At 36.8% G+C, this 17,434-nt stretch overlaps 1 protein-coding gene across 4 annotated transcripts in view; it reads right to left on the minus strand.

The window, feature by feature from the left end:
* The window catches only part of Nsmce2 (NSE2 (MMS21) homolog, SMC5-SMC6 complex SUMO ligase), a 223,707-nt gene that overhangs the window by 131,607 nt on the left and 74,666 nt on the right, over positions 1–17,434 (minus strand). For all 4 annotated transcript variants that reach the window (XM_027950003.2, XM_027950012.2, XM_071602130.1 and 1 more), the window contains exon 4: positions 9,623–9,776. In XM_027950003.2, coding sequence (XP_027805804.1) covers positions 9,623–9,776 — 154 coding nt within the window. The remainder of the gene's footprint in view (positions 1–9,622; positions 9,777–17,434) is intronic.

Consider the following 17,434-nt stretch of genomic DNA (forward strand, 5'->3'; position numbering starts at 1 on the left):
AACGAAATCTGGTTCTGAATCTTAGGGTGAGGATTGTGCACTAAAATTGTGTTCTGTCTTTAATGTTCAAAGTTGTCAGTGATGCCCAGTGAGGGGTGTGCACCTCTGCTGAATCCAGTGGTTCTCAACTGTGGCATACAGGAGAACCATTGGGAGGATTTCTTAAAATTCAGTCCCATTCCCAGGTTCAGATTTAGTCAGTCTGGATGGAAACTGAAATTTTGTAGTTTTAAGAGGTTTCCAGGTGATGCTAATGTTGCTGGTGTGGGAAGCATCCATGGTGTTTTTGGATTGAATTAAAGAATAAAGATAGAAGATAATTTGACCAGAGAAACATGAATATGACATGAAAAATCCAAAATATTAAAATATTAGGAAAACAAATAAAACCTACAATGAGATACCACCACATACTTATTAAAATGGCTAAAATTAAAAACAAAACCAAAATAACTCAGGTGCTGGTAAGGGTGCACAGCAACTAGAACTCTCACACATTGCATACTGGAAGAGTTAGGCACTTTCTTTATTAGGTAAACACCATACATTTAGCATACAAAGCAGAAATGCCAGGCCTAGATATTTACCCAAAATGAAACTTACATCCACATAAAAAACTGTACATGAATGCTGACTGCAGCTTTATTCATAATGGCCATGAGCTGGAAACAACCAAAATGTCCTTCAACCAGTAAATGTACAAAAATCCCATGTCCACCCATATGTCAAGTTCTAGGACCCAGAAATCTCAAGCGACCCCACTTAAATCTAACATATGTCTGTAAAAGAATCCCTAATATACTGAAGACCTACAGACAGACCTTCAACCAGTGAATGTACAAAAATCCCATGTCCACCCATATGTCAACAAAATGCTACAAACTTCTGGGACCAGTCACACCAGGGATGGATTTGAAATGTATTCTGACAAGTGAAGAAAACCTCTCAAAAGACTACATATTGTACTGTTCCATCTACACATTCTGGAAAAGTTAAAACTAACAATAGGTGCCAGGTGCTGGGAATAAGGGAAGTGTTGATGTCAAAGGAACACAAGAGAATTTGAGAGGGGCAAGAGAATTGTGCAAGACACATGATCTCACAGAACCTGATCTGAAAATAGGATTAATAATACTAATCGACCACTTGTAAGGATTAAATATAATCATATTTGGAAACTGTTTTCTAAGATAAGATATATCTTATAAATAATAGAAATGTAGACACATGGCTTGCAAACATGCCTCTTCTTCTTTCTACATATACGAAGGGCAGCCCCTTTTTTACAAGAATGACGAATACTTTTTTCAAGGGCAAAGTGACAAGGCTGCTTTACATGAATGCATACTTACTGCAATCATTCTAAACATACAACTTTGTATCCTGCTTTTTAAAACTCTTAATAGCATAAGCATTTATTTACTAAGACTATTAAAACTACCCTAACATCATTTTTAAATGCAAAACAACCCCACTGTCAATGCAGCATATTTACTTAACTACTGTTTGTCTGTCATATTATGATTCATACATTCATTATAAATAATATTAAAAAGATATTGTTGAATAAACTTCGCCCCGTTATTTCAGAACATCTCTCTTTTAGAGAGATTCCCAGATATGGAGTTTCAAAGAAAACATCCTAGAATTGACAGGGGGGAGGAGGCAGCACTACCTTAGCAACAGAGCATGTCACAAAGTATCATAAGGATGTGAAATCCAGAGTCAGACACTGAGTTGCCAGAGGGGACACAGCTCATTCATCAGTGTTTAAGTCAGGTCTTTTGTTGTACCACATTAATGCTTCCAAAATCTTAAACTGAAATTGATGGTAGCAAGTCATTAGTATAATTATTTGAATGTGCAAAATTATACCACTTTGCTTGATTCAAATATTATTCACTAGCAATACATTTTCACATCAGTGGCTCCGAATTTCCATATACAAGAGCTAGTTTTTCCCCTTTTGTAAATGCTGCCATACACATATAACAACCTTCAGTTATAGCTACTTTTCAAAGCCAAATAATAATTATTAACTTGGTAATAATTATTATTTGGCTTTGAAATACTTTTTTTACTTTAAATTTTCAGAATGATTAATGATTAAATCATGATCACTTGCTAAGCACAAACAATAACACACCATAAACTGAGCTGCAAAAATTCTATTTAAAATCTCTTTCCAAAAAAATCAAACATATGCATATCTATAAAAATGAAGTATTAGAAATATTTAATAACTTTGCCTGACACTCCCTTTCTAACAATTACAAAACTTCAATCATTCCACTCCAGGAATTTGACAAGATAATTATATTCTTAAGTATAATGTCCATTGGCTCTGGGACACATATGATTTGGTCTTCCTACTTAGATCCCAGCTGCTTTCTGAGCATGGATAACATCACACTCATAAAATAAGTCACAATAAGAGAAACACCCAGAGTTCACAGGTGTTTAAACTTACCGCTGACTCATGTGTCCCTTGATAACTGAATCTTTCTTTACAAATTTAATTATAGCCATCTCTCATTCTAAAACTTCCCTTTTCCCCCTGAACATATTTGTTATTCTTGAGGCCTCCTGACTGTGAGACACTGGGTAAATATGTCTCCTCCATGATTCTTATTATATGGTGTTTGGTCTGCTAAAAACAGAACCTACATTTTTCATGCATTCCTTTCCCACATATGGATGTTATATGTGCAAGAGATTATTGTTGTTATGCTTGAAATAAATTTCATGGAACTTGTTCTAAACTTGTGATGCAATAAATATCCTCTTCCTCTTTGCCATAACTTAGCAACTATTCACACCGAAAATATTCTTAGGCACAATCTACTGAACACATTGCCAAAACCGTGGGATCTGGAAAAGAAGGACTGCTATGAGATGCCTGATATCATCCTGACTCCCCAACTCTGAATGCAACTGGCCAAAAAAGAGATCTTCTCTAAGCTAAACAAAGCAAGTTCCCCTCAGTGATGTCAGGGTACATCAATGTAATTCTATGACCTGGGAGACTCAAACATATGATTTTCAAGAAATAAATATGATGGTTGAATTAAAAGAAGGGAAAACACATAAAGTATTTCAAAAGTTGGTATGGTATAGGAGAAAAGAAAATGAGCTTTGTGTGGTCACCAAACCTGGGTTTGAATTTCAGCACTTAAGATCAATGTAAGTTATACTACCTCTCTTTGTCTTTTTTTTTTTTTTTTGAGGGGATGAGGATCAAACTTGGGCCTCATACACGTCAGCAAGTTGTCTACTACGAATTACAGCCCTATCTCTTTGCCTGTTTTCTGATCTGCAAAATGGCTAAAGCCACCTAGGAGAGTTGTGAGAAATAAATGATAATGTATATGAAGTAGGCAAGTACCATACCACTTCCCCTTTTGTAAATGCATAGGTAGACACTCCAACAATGCCTACTGTTATCATAATCCAGCAAGTGCTCAGACACCAAACAAAGTCTTGTTATCATTTTCATAACATCCAACAGGAATGGGACAATTACAGACTGAATGTGGAGCAGATGGATGTCTTTACTGCTCAGAATAAAGGAACTGTAGAAAAGTTAATTCATCAAGATAAAATAGCTCTCTGATAATTTAATAACCAGATTAAAACCCCACCATTACTGAATTCTTTAATTTGAATTAATCTTTATTGGGGGGGGGTGTTATGGGGAATTGAACTCAGGGGCACTCATCCATTGAATCACATCCCCAGCCCTATTTTGTATTTTGTTTAGAGACAGGGTCTCACTGAGTTGCTTTGTACCTCACTTTTGCTGAGGCTCGCTTTGAACTCCTGATCCTCCTACCTTTGCCTCCTGATCTGCTGGGATTACAGGCATGTGCTGTGGTGCCCAGATAAATTAATCTTTATCTTCAAAACTTAATTATTTAGTATCCCAAATCTACTTTAAACTGGAAAATACAACTTTACAAAATGGAAGAGAGAGGACAGCTATACCTCGTTCCGATGCCCCCTTATTCTCTAGCATCTCCTGGTTTCTGATTCTACTGTTCATTAACTTTGTTTTTTTTTTTTAAATTGGTTGTTCAAAACATTACAAAGCTCTTGACATATCATATTTCATACATTAGATTCAAGTGGGGATTGTAACCTCAGGCATGTCGTGTCTCTCTGACAGGACAGACGCTCTCAAGCATATGACAATTCTCCTGAAGGTTCTGCTGACCATCAAGGACCTCTGCGTAGTAGTGTCACGTGTCTAACCCTCATGCCGGAGCATAGGGGTATAGCAGTGAGCAAAACATGTAAGTCCCGGCCATCTGCTCTGGTTCTGAAGAGATGCTAAAGGAAAAGGAGAGCCACTAGGAGGAACGGTAAAGTGAGGCAACTAATGTTTCTGAGGAGGAACCCCCTGATGAATGGCATCCCTAAGTGAATCCTTTTGTACTGCTAGAAACCTATCGATTGATCTCTCTCTCTCTCTCTCTCAATCAGTTTTGAGATCTAGACTGGATATGCTCAAAGTGAATCTATGTAATCACTAAATTCCTGTCTTTATATATATATGACACAAATATTACCATCACTAAGAATGATTTCCAAGTTTCTCCATATTTTATATACTACATGTAACAATGACCTTAATACAGTGTATTAAATTTGTGGCGAATACCTTCAAGTTAGCAAATTCTAAATAAAAAAAAAAAATAATGAGGCACACTGGAACTCAGAATTTAAATGTACTAATAAATTTAAATTTCACATTAAATAATTTTAAAACACAAAACAGCTCAGATTCAGTCAACTCTATTTTTGACTATAAAACAAAGCCCTGAAAGTTTCAAAGTATCAGTTATTATCTACAATCCTCAATCCTGCTTTTGTGATCTGCACTAAATTTATGATGTCTGCTAATCATACATTAGGTAAATAAATGAATAAAGGATGCTAGAAAGATTTCTTGGTGACTTGAGTATCTACACAGAAGTATTCACTCATTCTAATTAAGTTCTCCAGAAGTTAAAATTGCAAGAAACCATGACTACAGTAGTAAAGACAGCTTAAGTTGATGACAAAAAATTTACCTTAACATACTTTTAAATAAATTAAAATTATATAATCCAAGAAAGCCTGAATATGACTACATGAAGCCAAATCACACTATTTTCTGACAACCTCTCAGTAAGAATATGATTACTATTTAGGGAAACAGAATTATTTTCCATGAAACTGTTGCCTAACACAATTATCACCACTGTCACCATCTTAGTCATCTAGAAGTGTAAAAGTTATCTTCAACCAATCTTGATTTTCTATAACTCCAAGAATCAGAAGCAAGAAAAATCAGTGGCATCTGCGGGGAGGACAGGTTACATATCAGGTGACTCAAACCCAGGTCTTCTGGTTGCTAATAAGCTCATATTCCTTCCACTGTGCTATGCTAAATTCCTCAACAACTTAAGTTTAAAGCAAGCTTTTGGAATTTGCAAAGAGCCGGTACTTCATTTAATCGGGGTGATATTCCCAATAATTTCCTCCCCAAGGCATAATGTCATTTGTTCAAAAAAGCTGAACATAATGGCAAGTAATATGTATAAGAATTAACCATACAAAAAATTTGCTATGTGCAACTAAAGTATGTTACCTGTAGAGAAATAATATCTTTAAATGAGCATGGCAGATCTGGGAAGTTTGTATCTGAGAAGGTAAAGGGCACCTGTAGTGTCCCTTCCCTCTCCCACTGTAAGCCTTTAGTACATTTCTTTCCTGCTGGGCCTGAACTGAGCCTCAGAATCTGTCCGAATATACTGGACTATAGAGACGCTTATAAATGACTGGCAATGTTAGCATGGCAGATAAAATCTATATTCCAATTTTGACCCTCCTTACTTAGATCTTACATTGTAAAATACTTGTTTCTGTTTTTTCTTTTAATTTTGATTTTTTTAATTCAATATAAATTGTTCTTGCATTATTTCATGTTTGCATACACTGTCTCCAAGTACAGGGTCTCTGCTTTTTATTCATTTCAGAGCATCAACTGCAATGATTCACATTTAGTGGTTACTCAAGGTGTTCTGAACATACCTAAGACAAATGGATGGTATTTAGGGGGAATAATCTAAAATTTAAAAAAAAAAATATTCTTGTTTCTGATTATGATTTTTATCTAGGGATCAGTAAAACTTTTTCTACAAAGAGCCACACAGTATTATAGGCTCTGTGGGCCAGTGATCTGTGCCACAGCTACTCAACACCATCATTATAGTGTAAAGCCTCACAAATGATACACAAGTGGGTGAGCATGCCTATATTCTAATTTAACTATTTATAAATGCTGAAATCAGATTTTCATATAATTTTCACATCACTAAATAGTCTTTTATTCCAACAATTGAAAAATATAATATTTTTAGTTTGCAGGCCACATAAAAACAAGAAGGCAGCTAGATTTGGCCCACAAATCTGGTAACCAATTCCTGGCTCAGATCTGAGGTTTGCAAATGAGACCTTCTGGTGGTCTGCAAGTCCAACTACCAATGTAGTCTACTAAAACTAAAACAATGTATCACAACAGACCAAATGCAGAAGCACAGATGAGGATCTAGCTGCCTCTAAGTCAGAATCCAAGATGTTTGCAAAAATGCAGAACAGTGTCACTCTTCTCAGCAACTTTTCTTTAGGTTTAAAAAATATAGTTAGATTTCATATCAAATGCTGTTTATTTTAACATGCAAACCCTCAGTTTTTATTTCTAATAGGATAAACAACAGATATAGTTCTCTAGGGTGCTCAAGAAATTTAAAAAATAAAAGGGCAGCATGGGACCAAAAGAGTGTGAGGACCAGCTGCTGAGCTCCATCAGGGGGAGCAAATTACAGTCAGCAGAGTGCCCTGAGGACTGCCTGCCTGTCACATAATCTCCACCTGGACCTCTCCCCACCCAAGAGCTTCTTGGAATTTCTTTGATTGGATCCAGGTTTGATAAAATTAAATCCTACAAATTCATGTTCTCACATAATAAAGGTAGTGAAAACACCATGGTTATTTTCATGAAAGAACCTTTTAGATATATACAAACAAAGAAACATTTGAGCCTTTACTTTGTCAAAACAGGCAAGAGAAACAAACTTTTCCCCAAGCTTCTATTTTCCAATCTTAAAAAATTATTGTAATTCTGTATCTCTAGAACATCTCTCAAAACAAATTAGCTCATCTATACATCACCGTGTATCTCTGACCTGGAACCACAAATATTGTGAAAGCTTGATCCTAACCAGGATACTTGTAGCAGTAAAATCTAAGAACTAAAATCCACTAGACATGATAAAGTTTTAATTGGCAGTGCTCATAATTCTACACTAAGAATTCCATTTTAAGCCAGACATGGTGGTGCACACCTTTAATCCTAGCAGCTCAGAAGGGTGAGGCAGGAGAAGCAGAAGTTCAAAGCCAGCCTTTGCAATTAGCAAGTCCTTAAGCAACTTGGTAAGACCCTGTTCAAAATCAAAAAAATAGAAAGAGCTGGGGATGTAGCTCAGTGATTAAACGGCCCTGGGTTCAATTCCCAGTACCAAAAAAAAAAAAAAAAAAAAAAACCCATTCCATTTTTGGAAATGGAATATACACAGCTTACAGAGCATTTTAAAAGAGGATTAATATTTTATTTGTTCTGTCATTCAAGATTTAAAAACTTTTGGAAGAATATTTTAGGGGAAATTATAGGGAAAGTTCTTTTAATTCCAGTGTTATAATATATGGGGAAACCTTACATAAGGAAGCATTTCTTTCAATATAAATTTACTTTGCTATAAGGTTTAGTTTAACTGTCTATCCAAAGGAGGTGTACTGTTGGTCTTGGGAAATCTCCCTCCCACACCCCATTTTAGAGAAAAGTAAAGAAACACTAATCATGATTCCAATGTATATCATTTTGTTGAATTATATATTGTTAATTAGAAAATGCCTCACCAGGAGTACTCTGTTCTAAAAGTCTTCATAGTTTTTCTTTAGGAATAATAACAAAAAAGGAAAAAAATTCTCTTTTGGATATCCTTTGTTCTGTACTATAAAATCCTTTAAAAATCAGGCATTGTGATTAGATGCTAGGTCTGCCTAATCTGTGAATATTGGCTCTATGTAATAAAGTAAAACACATCTGGCTCTTTTGACCAACAATGAAACTGAAATTCACTATCATCCATAAGATCAGAAAGCTACTAGCACATTATTATCTGTTCTGGGGGTTATTACCCATTTGGGGGAACAGCATAAATTACACTAGAAAGATTTTGGCAGCCATGGTATTATTCAATGAACAACAACAAAAATAGACCTAAAATATGGGGAAGATGCTTACTATTTAAATCTACAGTAAAAGCAAAAGTCTCATCATGATTGCAAAATATTTCAAGTTATGAAACAAGTTATTTGTAAAATAGACAAAAGTAAAGCAGCTTCCTCAGTCATTTTTTTTTTCAGATCCCAGCATCAGTTTAAAGAAACTGCTTATATGTAAAAGAAAGTCTATTTCAAAATATGGATCTCTACTCTAAGTACATATAAGGGCATGAAATGAATTATGTCTCACATAATGCAACATTCCTGCCCCATGTGCACAAAAATGAAGGTAATAGGAGACTAAATATAAAGAAAGAAAAAAAAAAATCATTTGCTTTACTATTCAATGCTTTAAGAATTAAAAGACTTCAATCCTAAAAAAAAAAAAAAAAAAAAAAAAAAAGAATAAAAGACAATAGAGCTAAATAGATGCTAATGTAAAAAGTCAATTTATATAACATTGTTAAACAGGAAAGGGTATCCATACTTCGCTGAAGAGATACATTATTTCTGGCAAATTCTCTCTACAAAATGTTTCTGTATAATAAATTATTTCCTTACTCTCATTTTCAAGTCCAAACTATGTTCCTTAAAAAAACCTAAGTATAGGGCTGGGATTGTGGCTCACCGGTGGAGAGCTCGCTTAGCGCATGCGGGGCGCTGGGTTTGATCCTCAGAACCACATAATCATAAATAAGATAAAATGAAGTTATTGTGTCCAGCTACAACTAAAAAAATATTTTAAAAAACCCTAAGTATAATAGTTTATTAAGAAGGCAACCAATTTTCAAGTCACATGGAATTTATACTACACAAAGGTGATATGGTGAAGGGGATTTTGGTCCACATTTGAAAAGAAAAAGTTTTTCTCAGAAAACATCACTAATATCACTCCAAAGCAATAAAACTAGAATCAAAATGTGGCTACCATAAAGCTTGGCACAGCAGTTTCAGATTTGAAAAATGCCATTGTTATTTTAGTAAAATGATTTTCAGCATTATTTTGCTTTCCCAATTCCTCACTCCAGCAGTGGGAAGAAACATGTAACTTTCTTCAGCTGCTAGGGAATTTTCTTAGCACTTTGTGGAAACTGTTGGCTTTCAGAATGGACAGGCTGATTTGAACCAAAAGTTAAGACAAAATACAGAACTGCAACAACAATAAAAAGCAACTTAGGAAGAGGCTCAAGCCAGGCAGATAAGCAAATGCCAGAGAATCAGTTTTCCGGGACTGTTCATGAAGTCAGTTCCCTAATTTCAAAAAGCCAAACCAAAGCAAAGCATGCTGACTTACATTGCTTCTTTAGTTCTTTCAGCTGTTGTTTGAACTGTACAAATTTTTCATTGTTCTGAAAGTCCATGTCAGAACTTTTATTCTGTAAAGCCAAAAATTTCTTCTCTACTAATAATTTTAAATCTGGTATTTTTTCTGGACGTTCTTCTTTTACCTAAGGAAGACAACAAAATTGTCTAGTTCAATGAGAGTAACAGTGCTAAGAAGATTTTATAACATGTAATTCAAATAAAAAGATTATGAGGTAGAAAAGAGAATCCTCCAGAGGGCAAGACTGCTGGTAAACAGCAAAGGGAAACATTCATCCCATCTACTCATCCTACATCTCCTTTCTCAAACTATACAGTGCTTCCTTGTTCCCACTAACTACTGTCCTCTGAGAAATCCCAGGGAGAGCTGCAAAGTGAGGCAGCCTCCTCAGGACCTGAGCATCGCCCTCTCTTCCCTCTGTCTGCTCAGCCCCCTCCCACTTGCCACACTGGTTATTCCATTTTTCTTTATCAAAGCTCCTCTTCTTCTGTCCCTTGGCCCCAGCAAGTGATAGTGACTCCTATATTACAAAAGAAGGTGAGGCTTTAGCCTTGAACTTCCACAATTTCCTGCTACAAAAAGGAGTAAGTATGTCCCTTATTCTCCCCCTCAAGGCTAAACTCTCAATCTGTCCTTCTTCCCTCAAATATTATATTATTATGCCATATTATTAAATTTTCAAACATGCAGAAAACCAGAGGAATTGTACTGTGAACACCCATTGGTCCACCTCCTAGATGTCACAATCAACATTTGCTATGCTTGCGTTACCACATATCTATCCACCTCTCTCCCACTATCCATCCTCAACCGGTAAGTTCGTTCTTAATTACTTCTTCATCTCCTTCAGAACAAACATTCCCTCTCTAGAGGCTGTTTCCCCAAAAAATGTTTACACTGGCTCTTCACTCCTATATTTAAAAAACAAACAACCTTTGTAATCCGTTTCCTCTCCCCATTTTCTGTTTATGTTCCAATCCCTTGAAAAAGCTCCAGAGCCACTGTCTCTACTTTCTCATTGCAACCTCAGCCTCGACAACCCAGCAGCAGATGCTACAACACTGCACCTTGGCTGCTCTTCAGGCCTTTGCAACTGGTCTCTTTTATCTGGACCCTTTCCAGATATTCCTGTCACCAAGCAAAGCTCACCAAAATCACCACTGTGCCCTGCCTTCTACCATATCCCCAGTAATATACAATTGCTCTTATTTTTATACTTTCCCCCCTAACAAAGTATAAATCTTTGAAAGATCTGATTTAACACTATTACCAGTATCTGTCATATAGGAGGCAGTGCTCAATACATGTATTTCAAACAAACAACTTAAACACATTGACAGCCACAGTTTATCAACTATGATTGTTACTAGAGTACATAATGTGGGGGCTGGAAGACAACTCAAGAGATCATAAACCTTGATCTCCTCCTTCCTTAGATTCAGAAATAAATAAAAGTACTTACTTCTACATCCAATTAGTTAAAGATAATGCTAAGACAACAAGATACATACAAAAAATTCTTGGTTTTGGTTCTAGTCAGTGAGATACATTTCTAATCTCTCTGATTTATCAATGCATATGAAATCAAAAGATTATCTTAAACTTACTTATTTTGGTTACTTTTTGTCACGGAGGAAAAATATATAATTTTTCTTTTGCTTAATTGCTCTGTATTTTAATTAACTGAATATAAATGAAAATTAAGCAGCATATCAAAATGCCTAAAATTTATATTTACAAAGCAGAGTGTAAGAACTGTTTCCTTGTACTGATGACATGTAACCATTGCTAGTTTCACCATTAAAAAGTCACGAAAACACAGGCTTTAATGACAAGTCTTATATGTAATTAAAAATTTAAAATAAGTCCTGTAATGCTCAAGAACCAATAAAGCTCAATTTGGAAAAAAGAAGGTGGAAATGTAATTTAATACTGCCTATGAATGAGAAAAAGAGCTATTACGCACAGTAACTAGCTATCCTCACCTCTACACAAGAGAACAAGATGAGACAAACTTAAAGCTAGAGCATGAAGAGTTCAGACTAGACCTAGAAAATAAATTGCTGATTCTTAGAAAAAAATTATTGACTCTTTTCCTAGATTTATAAAATAAAACAAACTCACAGAGACCTAAGAAGTTAATGCTACATTACAGGAAGGAAATCAGGTGGGCCTTCAGTCTGAAAGTAATTTCAGTCTGAAATTATTATGCAATCAGTGATGATTAGAAAAGATCTGATCTGAGCAGGTGATAAGTAAACTCAAATGTCTTTTTCAATAAGGACTCAAATGCATCCAACAAAATTAACTCCTGTAGTTAATTAACAGCTATTACGGAGGAGTAGGATAGACACTGGGAGGGGGCAGAATGGAAGAGACAGGCATTTTGAGGTTGACAATATGGTAATAAGCAATACCCTAAGAAAACTCACACAACAATGTATTTTTTCCCCCACAGTGAGGACCTTCAGAAAGTTGCTGAAATACATGTAAATTCACTGTAGCAAATATCTTCTCTTTGGTCTGGTTTGCCACTGAAAAGAGAACTTAATATACTCTAGCTGTCACAATGACAGCATGAAAAATATTCAACTCATTATCTGTTTAAATCATTGCAATAGATAGAGATTAAACTATTTTAGTGGTTTCTTGCTTTGTATTTTTAAGAGAAATAGATAAGGGGGAGTATTTTTGGAGTTGTGTTGTTCTAGTATGAAATAGATATGAATGGCTTGGGTTTTTTTTAGAACAAATTTTAAACACCTCAAAGATGGGAGGAGAAGATCTAATAGACCATTAGGTCCATACCTTTCTCTCTTCTTAAGAGACGTGCTTGTCTTTTTGAGGAAAATGATGTAAGAAAGCTCAAATAAGAAAAATACTAAGGAGAACACTGGATCTAATTACCAGGCACTCAGCACAGTGCCCTGCAGCTGGTGATCTGTCAACCCTCCTGTGAGACTTCTCCCAGGTTAGGAGGACTTCCTGGTGTCAGGTTGGATGCCTACCATTTATCCATGCTCAAACAATATCCACGCATGGGTAAACCATAAGAAGGCCCAATTATGCTGTGCTGAGATGGAAAAGGGAGTAGGGGAGTTTTGTGTAAACAAATGAACAAAGTTTGGTGGCTAACGGAAGGACAGAGAGATGGGAGCTGATCATGGGAAAGAGCTAAGAAACTTGTTGGCCACAAAGAAGATAATAGGGGCGTAAAGTGAAATTGATGTGATGGAGAGAAAACATGGACCTTGGGATCAAATCTGGGTCTACCCTTGGTTGTGGATATTGGGACAATCTTTCTGGAAATCCTTGGATTTCTCTCACCACTAATTAGGAATCAGTAATACCCACTTCAGTACAGTGTAGACAATAATATTTGTATTTAACTTTGGCACATAGTAGATGATCAAAAAAATCTAACCTTTTCCTTTTAACTTCAGCATAAAGGTTTTAACATGTTTGTGGACTGAGAAGAAAGAGTCAATGAGGAAATGCAAACCAAAAACACTAAGAGAAAGAAAGTAACAGATTTCATTAGAGAAAGATCATGCAACTACAGCGAAGATGATCAGTTGGGAAAGCACAGCAATAAATATTCTTTTCCAGGAATCATAAATACCTACAGAACTAGATAAGCAGAGACACAAGGAAACTCACAGTAAATGTAGGACCATGGGCAGTGATGGGGACTGTGATGAAGGAAATGATCCAAGGAGAGCTGCTACTCAGCTTCAATGATTGCTGCCACGTGAGACTGAAAGCAAATGCACCTACCGCTAATTTCCCCTCTTGGAAAAAGAAAATAATAACGGCACTAACTGCACAGTGTTGCTGAGGAATAAATGGAATGAAGCAATAAAACATTCAGCAGTCAGACACAGAGTATTCAATAGCACAAAGCTGTGTTGCTGTCGTCGCTGTTATCATCATCGTGACATATACCTTCAGATGGCTGGATATACAGGTCTGAAGCTCAGCAAGACTGACATGGAAACACCCATGTGGAATGGAAATAAATGGGATCACCAAGGAGACTGAATAAATGGAAACACACCAAAGGGAAAAAAAAAACAGACCAAGACAAAACTCTATAGAGAATACCACATTTAAGGGCAGTTAAGAAGAGTCAAAAAAGAAAAACCACAAGAGTTAAGAAGACAACCAAAAAAAGTGTCAGAAGTCTAGGAAGGAATTTCAAGATGTGTCAAAGTGAAATTACAAGATGGAAAAGGGGTCAAGGTAAACAAGGATTGAGAAGTTTCCATCAGACTCAGCTGAAGTCACTAGTGACTCCAGTGAGAGGAGAAAAACGTACGAAGGCTCACTCCAAATATCCAGCTCTTTGTCTAATGAATGGATTCAAAAAGATAGAGCAGCACTAGGAAAAAACACATAATCCCCCAAAGATCCACAGACGCTTCAACCAACTACTAAGTTTCAGCTCAAAACTACTTGTGAACATTTAGCTACGCTAACTGGAGCCCAACACTCTTGTGACTGTGGTGCTCATCCTGTGTCAGCAAGAGGAAGGCCATCAGTGAATGCCTGTTAGCAACTAAGCTAAGCCTCCAATGGTTCTGCCACTCAACACAGAGGCTAGTTGTTTTAGGAAAAAGAAACACAGAGCTCAGTCTTCACTGATACTGAAGCTACTTATTACTTTCACTGTGCTTTAACATAAATATTAATGATATTTATAAAATTATTATATTCCTCATTTCTTTCACCCAATACTGTGTGCATATGTAATTACTCAAAGTGTGTCATTTTATTGCCACAGGGCAAAGTCAAGTTCTCCTCCTCCTCCAATTATCATTATTGCCTTACAGCCATTATTTCACTGGGAGGGGAGATCACAGGAGTGAAGGATATTAATGGGCTGAGTCATTCACACACTTCTGTAATCATGCGAGAATCTAGTATTAAATTAGTCATTACTGTAACTGAACCAAGACTTAGATGGTTTACTCTCTCCAAAATGGCCACAGTTACATGTCTGACTCCCCCAAAGCACATGCAATCAATGATTTGCATTTTGCAGATCAGATAGCCTTCAGAAGTTTATAGCGGGCACATACTAGTGATAAGCAATTTGCTTTGTGATCTGCTTAGTACATTAAGTGTTCTAATTTCTAAATCACAGCTTGATCCTAGGCCACAAAAACAGATTTCACGTGGGAAATCCAGAGAAAATTGCCTCAACTGTTTCTAAAACACAAGATATATCAAACAAATATTTACTGAGTCCCCAACTGGGTGCCAGGCATTATGCTAAGCAATGAGACATTTATGGAAGCTGTCTCACACTTATGACACACCACCAACCCAACTGGTCACGCACTGGGTATATTTATATAGGGCAACACTGTCTCTGCCTTTATATAGCAAAAAGGCTTAGTAAAGTTTTATTAAAAGGCATGTCAAGGCTGAGAATCATTATGCTCCACTGGGTAAAACCTAATTGCATGTACACATGGAAACACTCTATATTCTCTATAGTTTACTATACTGCCTTTGCCCTGTTTAAAAAATAAAACAAACAAACAAACAAAACCATCCATGCTAATGATGACCAGCATGGGTTATATCCCTTCATCTCATGCCAGTTTCTGTTGCCATTGCACAACATACACTAATTCTGTTGGAACCAATTATCTGTAGCTCAGTGTATTTCCCTGAGCCAGTATGGGATTGACTTTTGACAAAACATCCAAGAAAGAATACTTCCTTGTTGAGCATTATGACATACTAAGTGGACTTCACAGTTTGCCAAGGTGTTGTGAAAGACCATTAGTGAACAGCAGCCATCCAGACATGGAAACACCATTCCTGCTTCAAGTCTTTCAGAGCAATTTTGAAAATGAATAAGGTTAAACATGAGTGCTACTGGACTAGTCCTAATGGACCAATCCCATTAGAATAGACAGTTGCCCAACAGATGGCAACTGAATGAGGCAACGTGTCATGTATGTGCATCTGTTACTAAACATTTATGCTGCCGAAAATTATGCCAATAAATTTCTCATGGCACTATGCCCACTATAAGATTATGGCCAACAGGAGTCACTTATATAGAGAGAATAGAGCATTAAGAGTCTCATATTGAGGGAGAAGAAACCAAACTGCTGATTTTGCCTCTCTGGGTTTTTTGTTTGTTTCATTTTGTGTTGGTAGAACTCACAGAAACACACATTTGTTTATTCGTTTATTCATAAAACTTTCAACAAATTTTTAACAAATGTCTAACACATTAGGCATTATGCTAGGTATTAGAGATGTACTAGTTAACATACTAAATTGGTCCCTGTTGCTACTCTATTAGGGTCTGAAATCTAGTAGGGGAAACAAGTATTACTCAACTAGCCAAACAAATGATCACAAACTGTGGTAAGTGCTCAGAAGGTAACGTGTCAGCTGCTAGGAGAGTTTAAAAAAACAAAGTTGAAGGGTACCATTTCATAAGCAATTGTCTAAAGGGCTCAATTTAAACACAGGCCATACTAAGGACAATGTGGGATAAACTATTGTTGTTAACAAAAAGTTACCCTGTTAAGCATTCTTCCTCTGAATGATATCAAAGACTTAGATATAAAAGTATCCTTATCTTAATTTCAGATATGAGGAATGGGTAGTTCACAGTAGTCAAGTTTCTTCTTACCTGAGGTCATATTGAGTCAGTGATAGATGGTTTCAACTCATTCAAACACCCTTTCATCTTCTACTTTATGAAAATCACAGGATTTCAAGCAAATATCCTAAGCTTCAGTGGTCATCTGTAAATTCTTACATGAAAAGAAAATTGTTCTGAATTTGAAACCACCTTTCCTATCTACCATACCTCTGTTGTCCATAGAACCACCACATGCCATGTTTGTCACCAGGGTCTCTCACGTGAGATTTTACAGGGTTTGATGTTAATGGAATTTAGTGGTACCTTATTGTGCAGAAAGAGGCTCTTTTAAAATGCTGGAATCTTTCAAGATGTAGAATAGAGGAGAGGAGGTTGTTTTTCTGGCTGCTCTGGGGAGTGAAACTAAGAAAGCAGATAGGCAGCTTTCTCAGCAAGGTGGGTGAAAAAAAAAAAGGGACTATGCTGGGAATTAATTCTGTACATTCAAAGCAGAAATGGGACTCAGGAGGTTGGATATAATAAAACAACGAAGAAATCCCCAATACTAGCCAGAGTGGTCCCCCAACTAGCAAAGTGGAGGGATAAAGGAATTAAAGGAACCCATGTTTGTAGGAGACCTGAGGCATGACTAGGTACAGACAGAGGAGAGATCAAAGACACTGTTCGAACAACCCAAAAGGCATGCTGCACAATATCCTGTGCGGGAAAGAAGCAACATCTCTCCCAGTTGCGGGCAGAAGACAGAAGAAGGAACCATTTTGCAGATGCATTGCAGGGGCCAGCAGCTATGGGAGGCAATTCCTGGCCAACCCAAGCTTGGCCTGAAATACAGGTCTGGCAAATCCACACAATATGAGTGTGCCCAGTGACCAAGAGAAAATCAAACATGGAGAAGGGTGGAATACGGGGAATACAGGTCTCAAAAGCCCACCTGGCTTCCCCTGACCCTCCAGTCCAACCATTTGCAGAACCAGCTGGGGGAGATGTGCCTGGCTAGAATTCCAAAGGGCAAGGGTGGGAGTAAATTGAGTTTGGAGACTGAACCTAAGAGACCAGGAAACATGGGGTCTTTGGGTGACAAGGAGGACTTTAAGGATTGGCTCCTCCAGGTACCAGGAGAACCCAGGAAAGACCCATATGGCACAATC

This window comes from Marmota flaviventris, chromosome 15 (genome assembly GCF_047511675.1).
Source record: "Marmota flaviventris isolate mMarFla1 chromosome 15, mMarFla1.hap1, whole genome shotgun sequence".
Classification (NCBI taxonomy): Eukaryota; Metazoa; Chordata; class Mammalia; order Rodentia; family Sciuridae; genus Marmota; species Marmota flaviventris.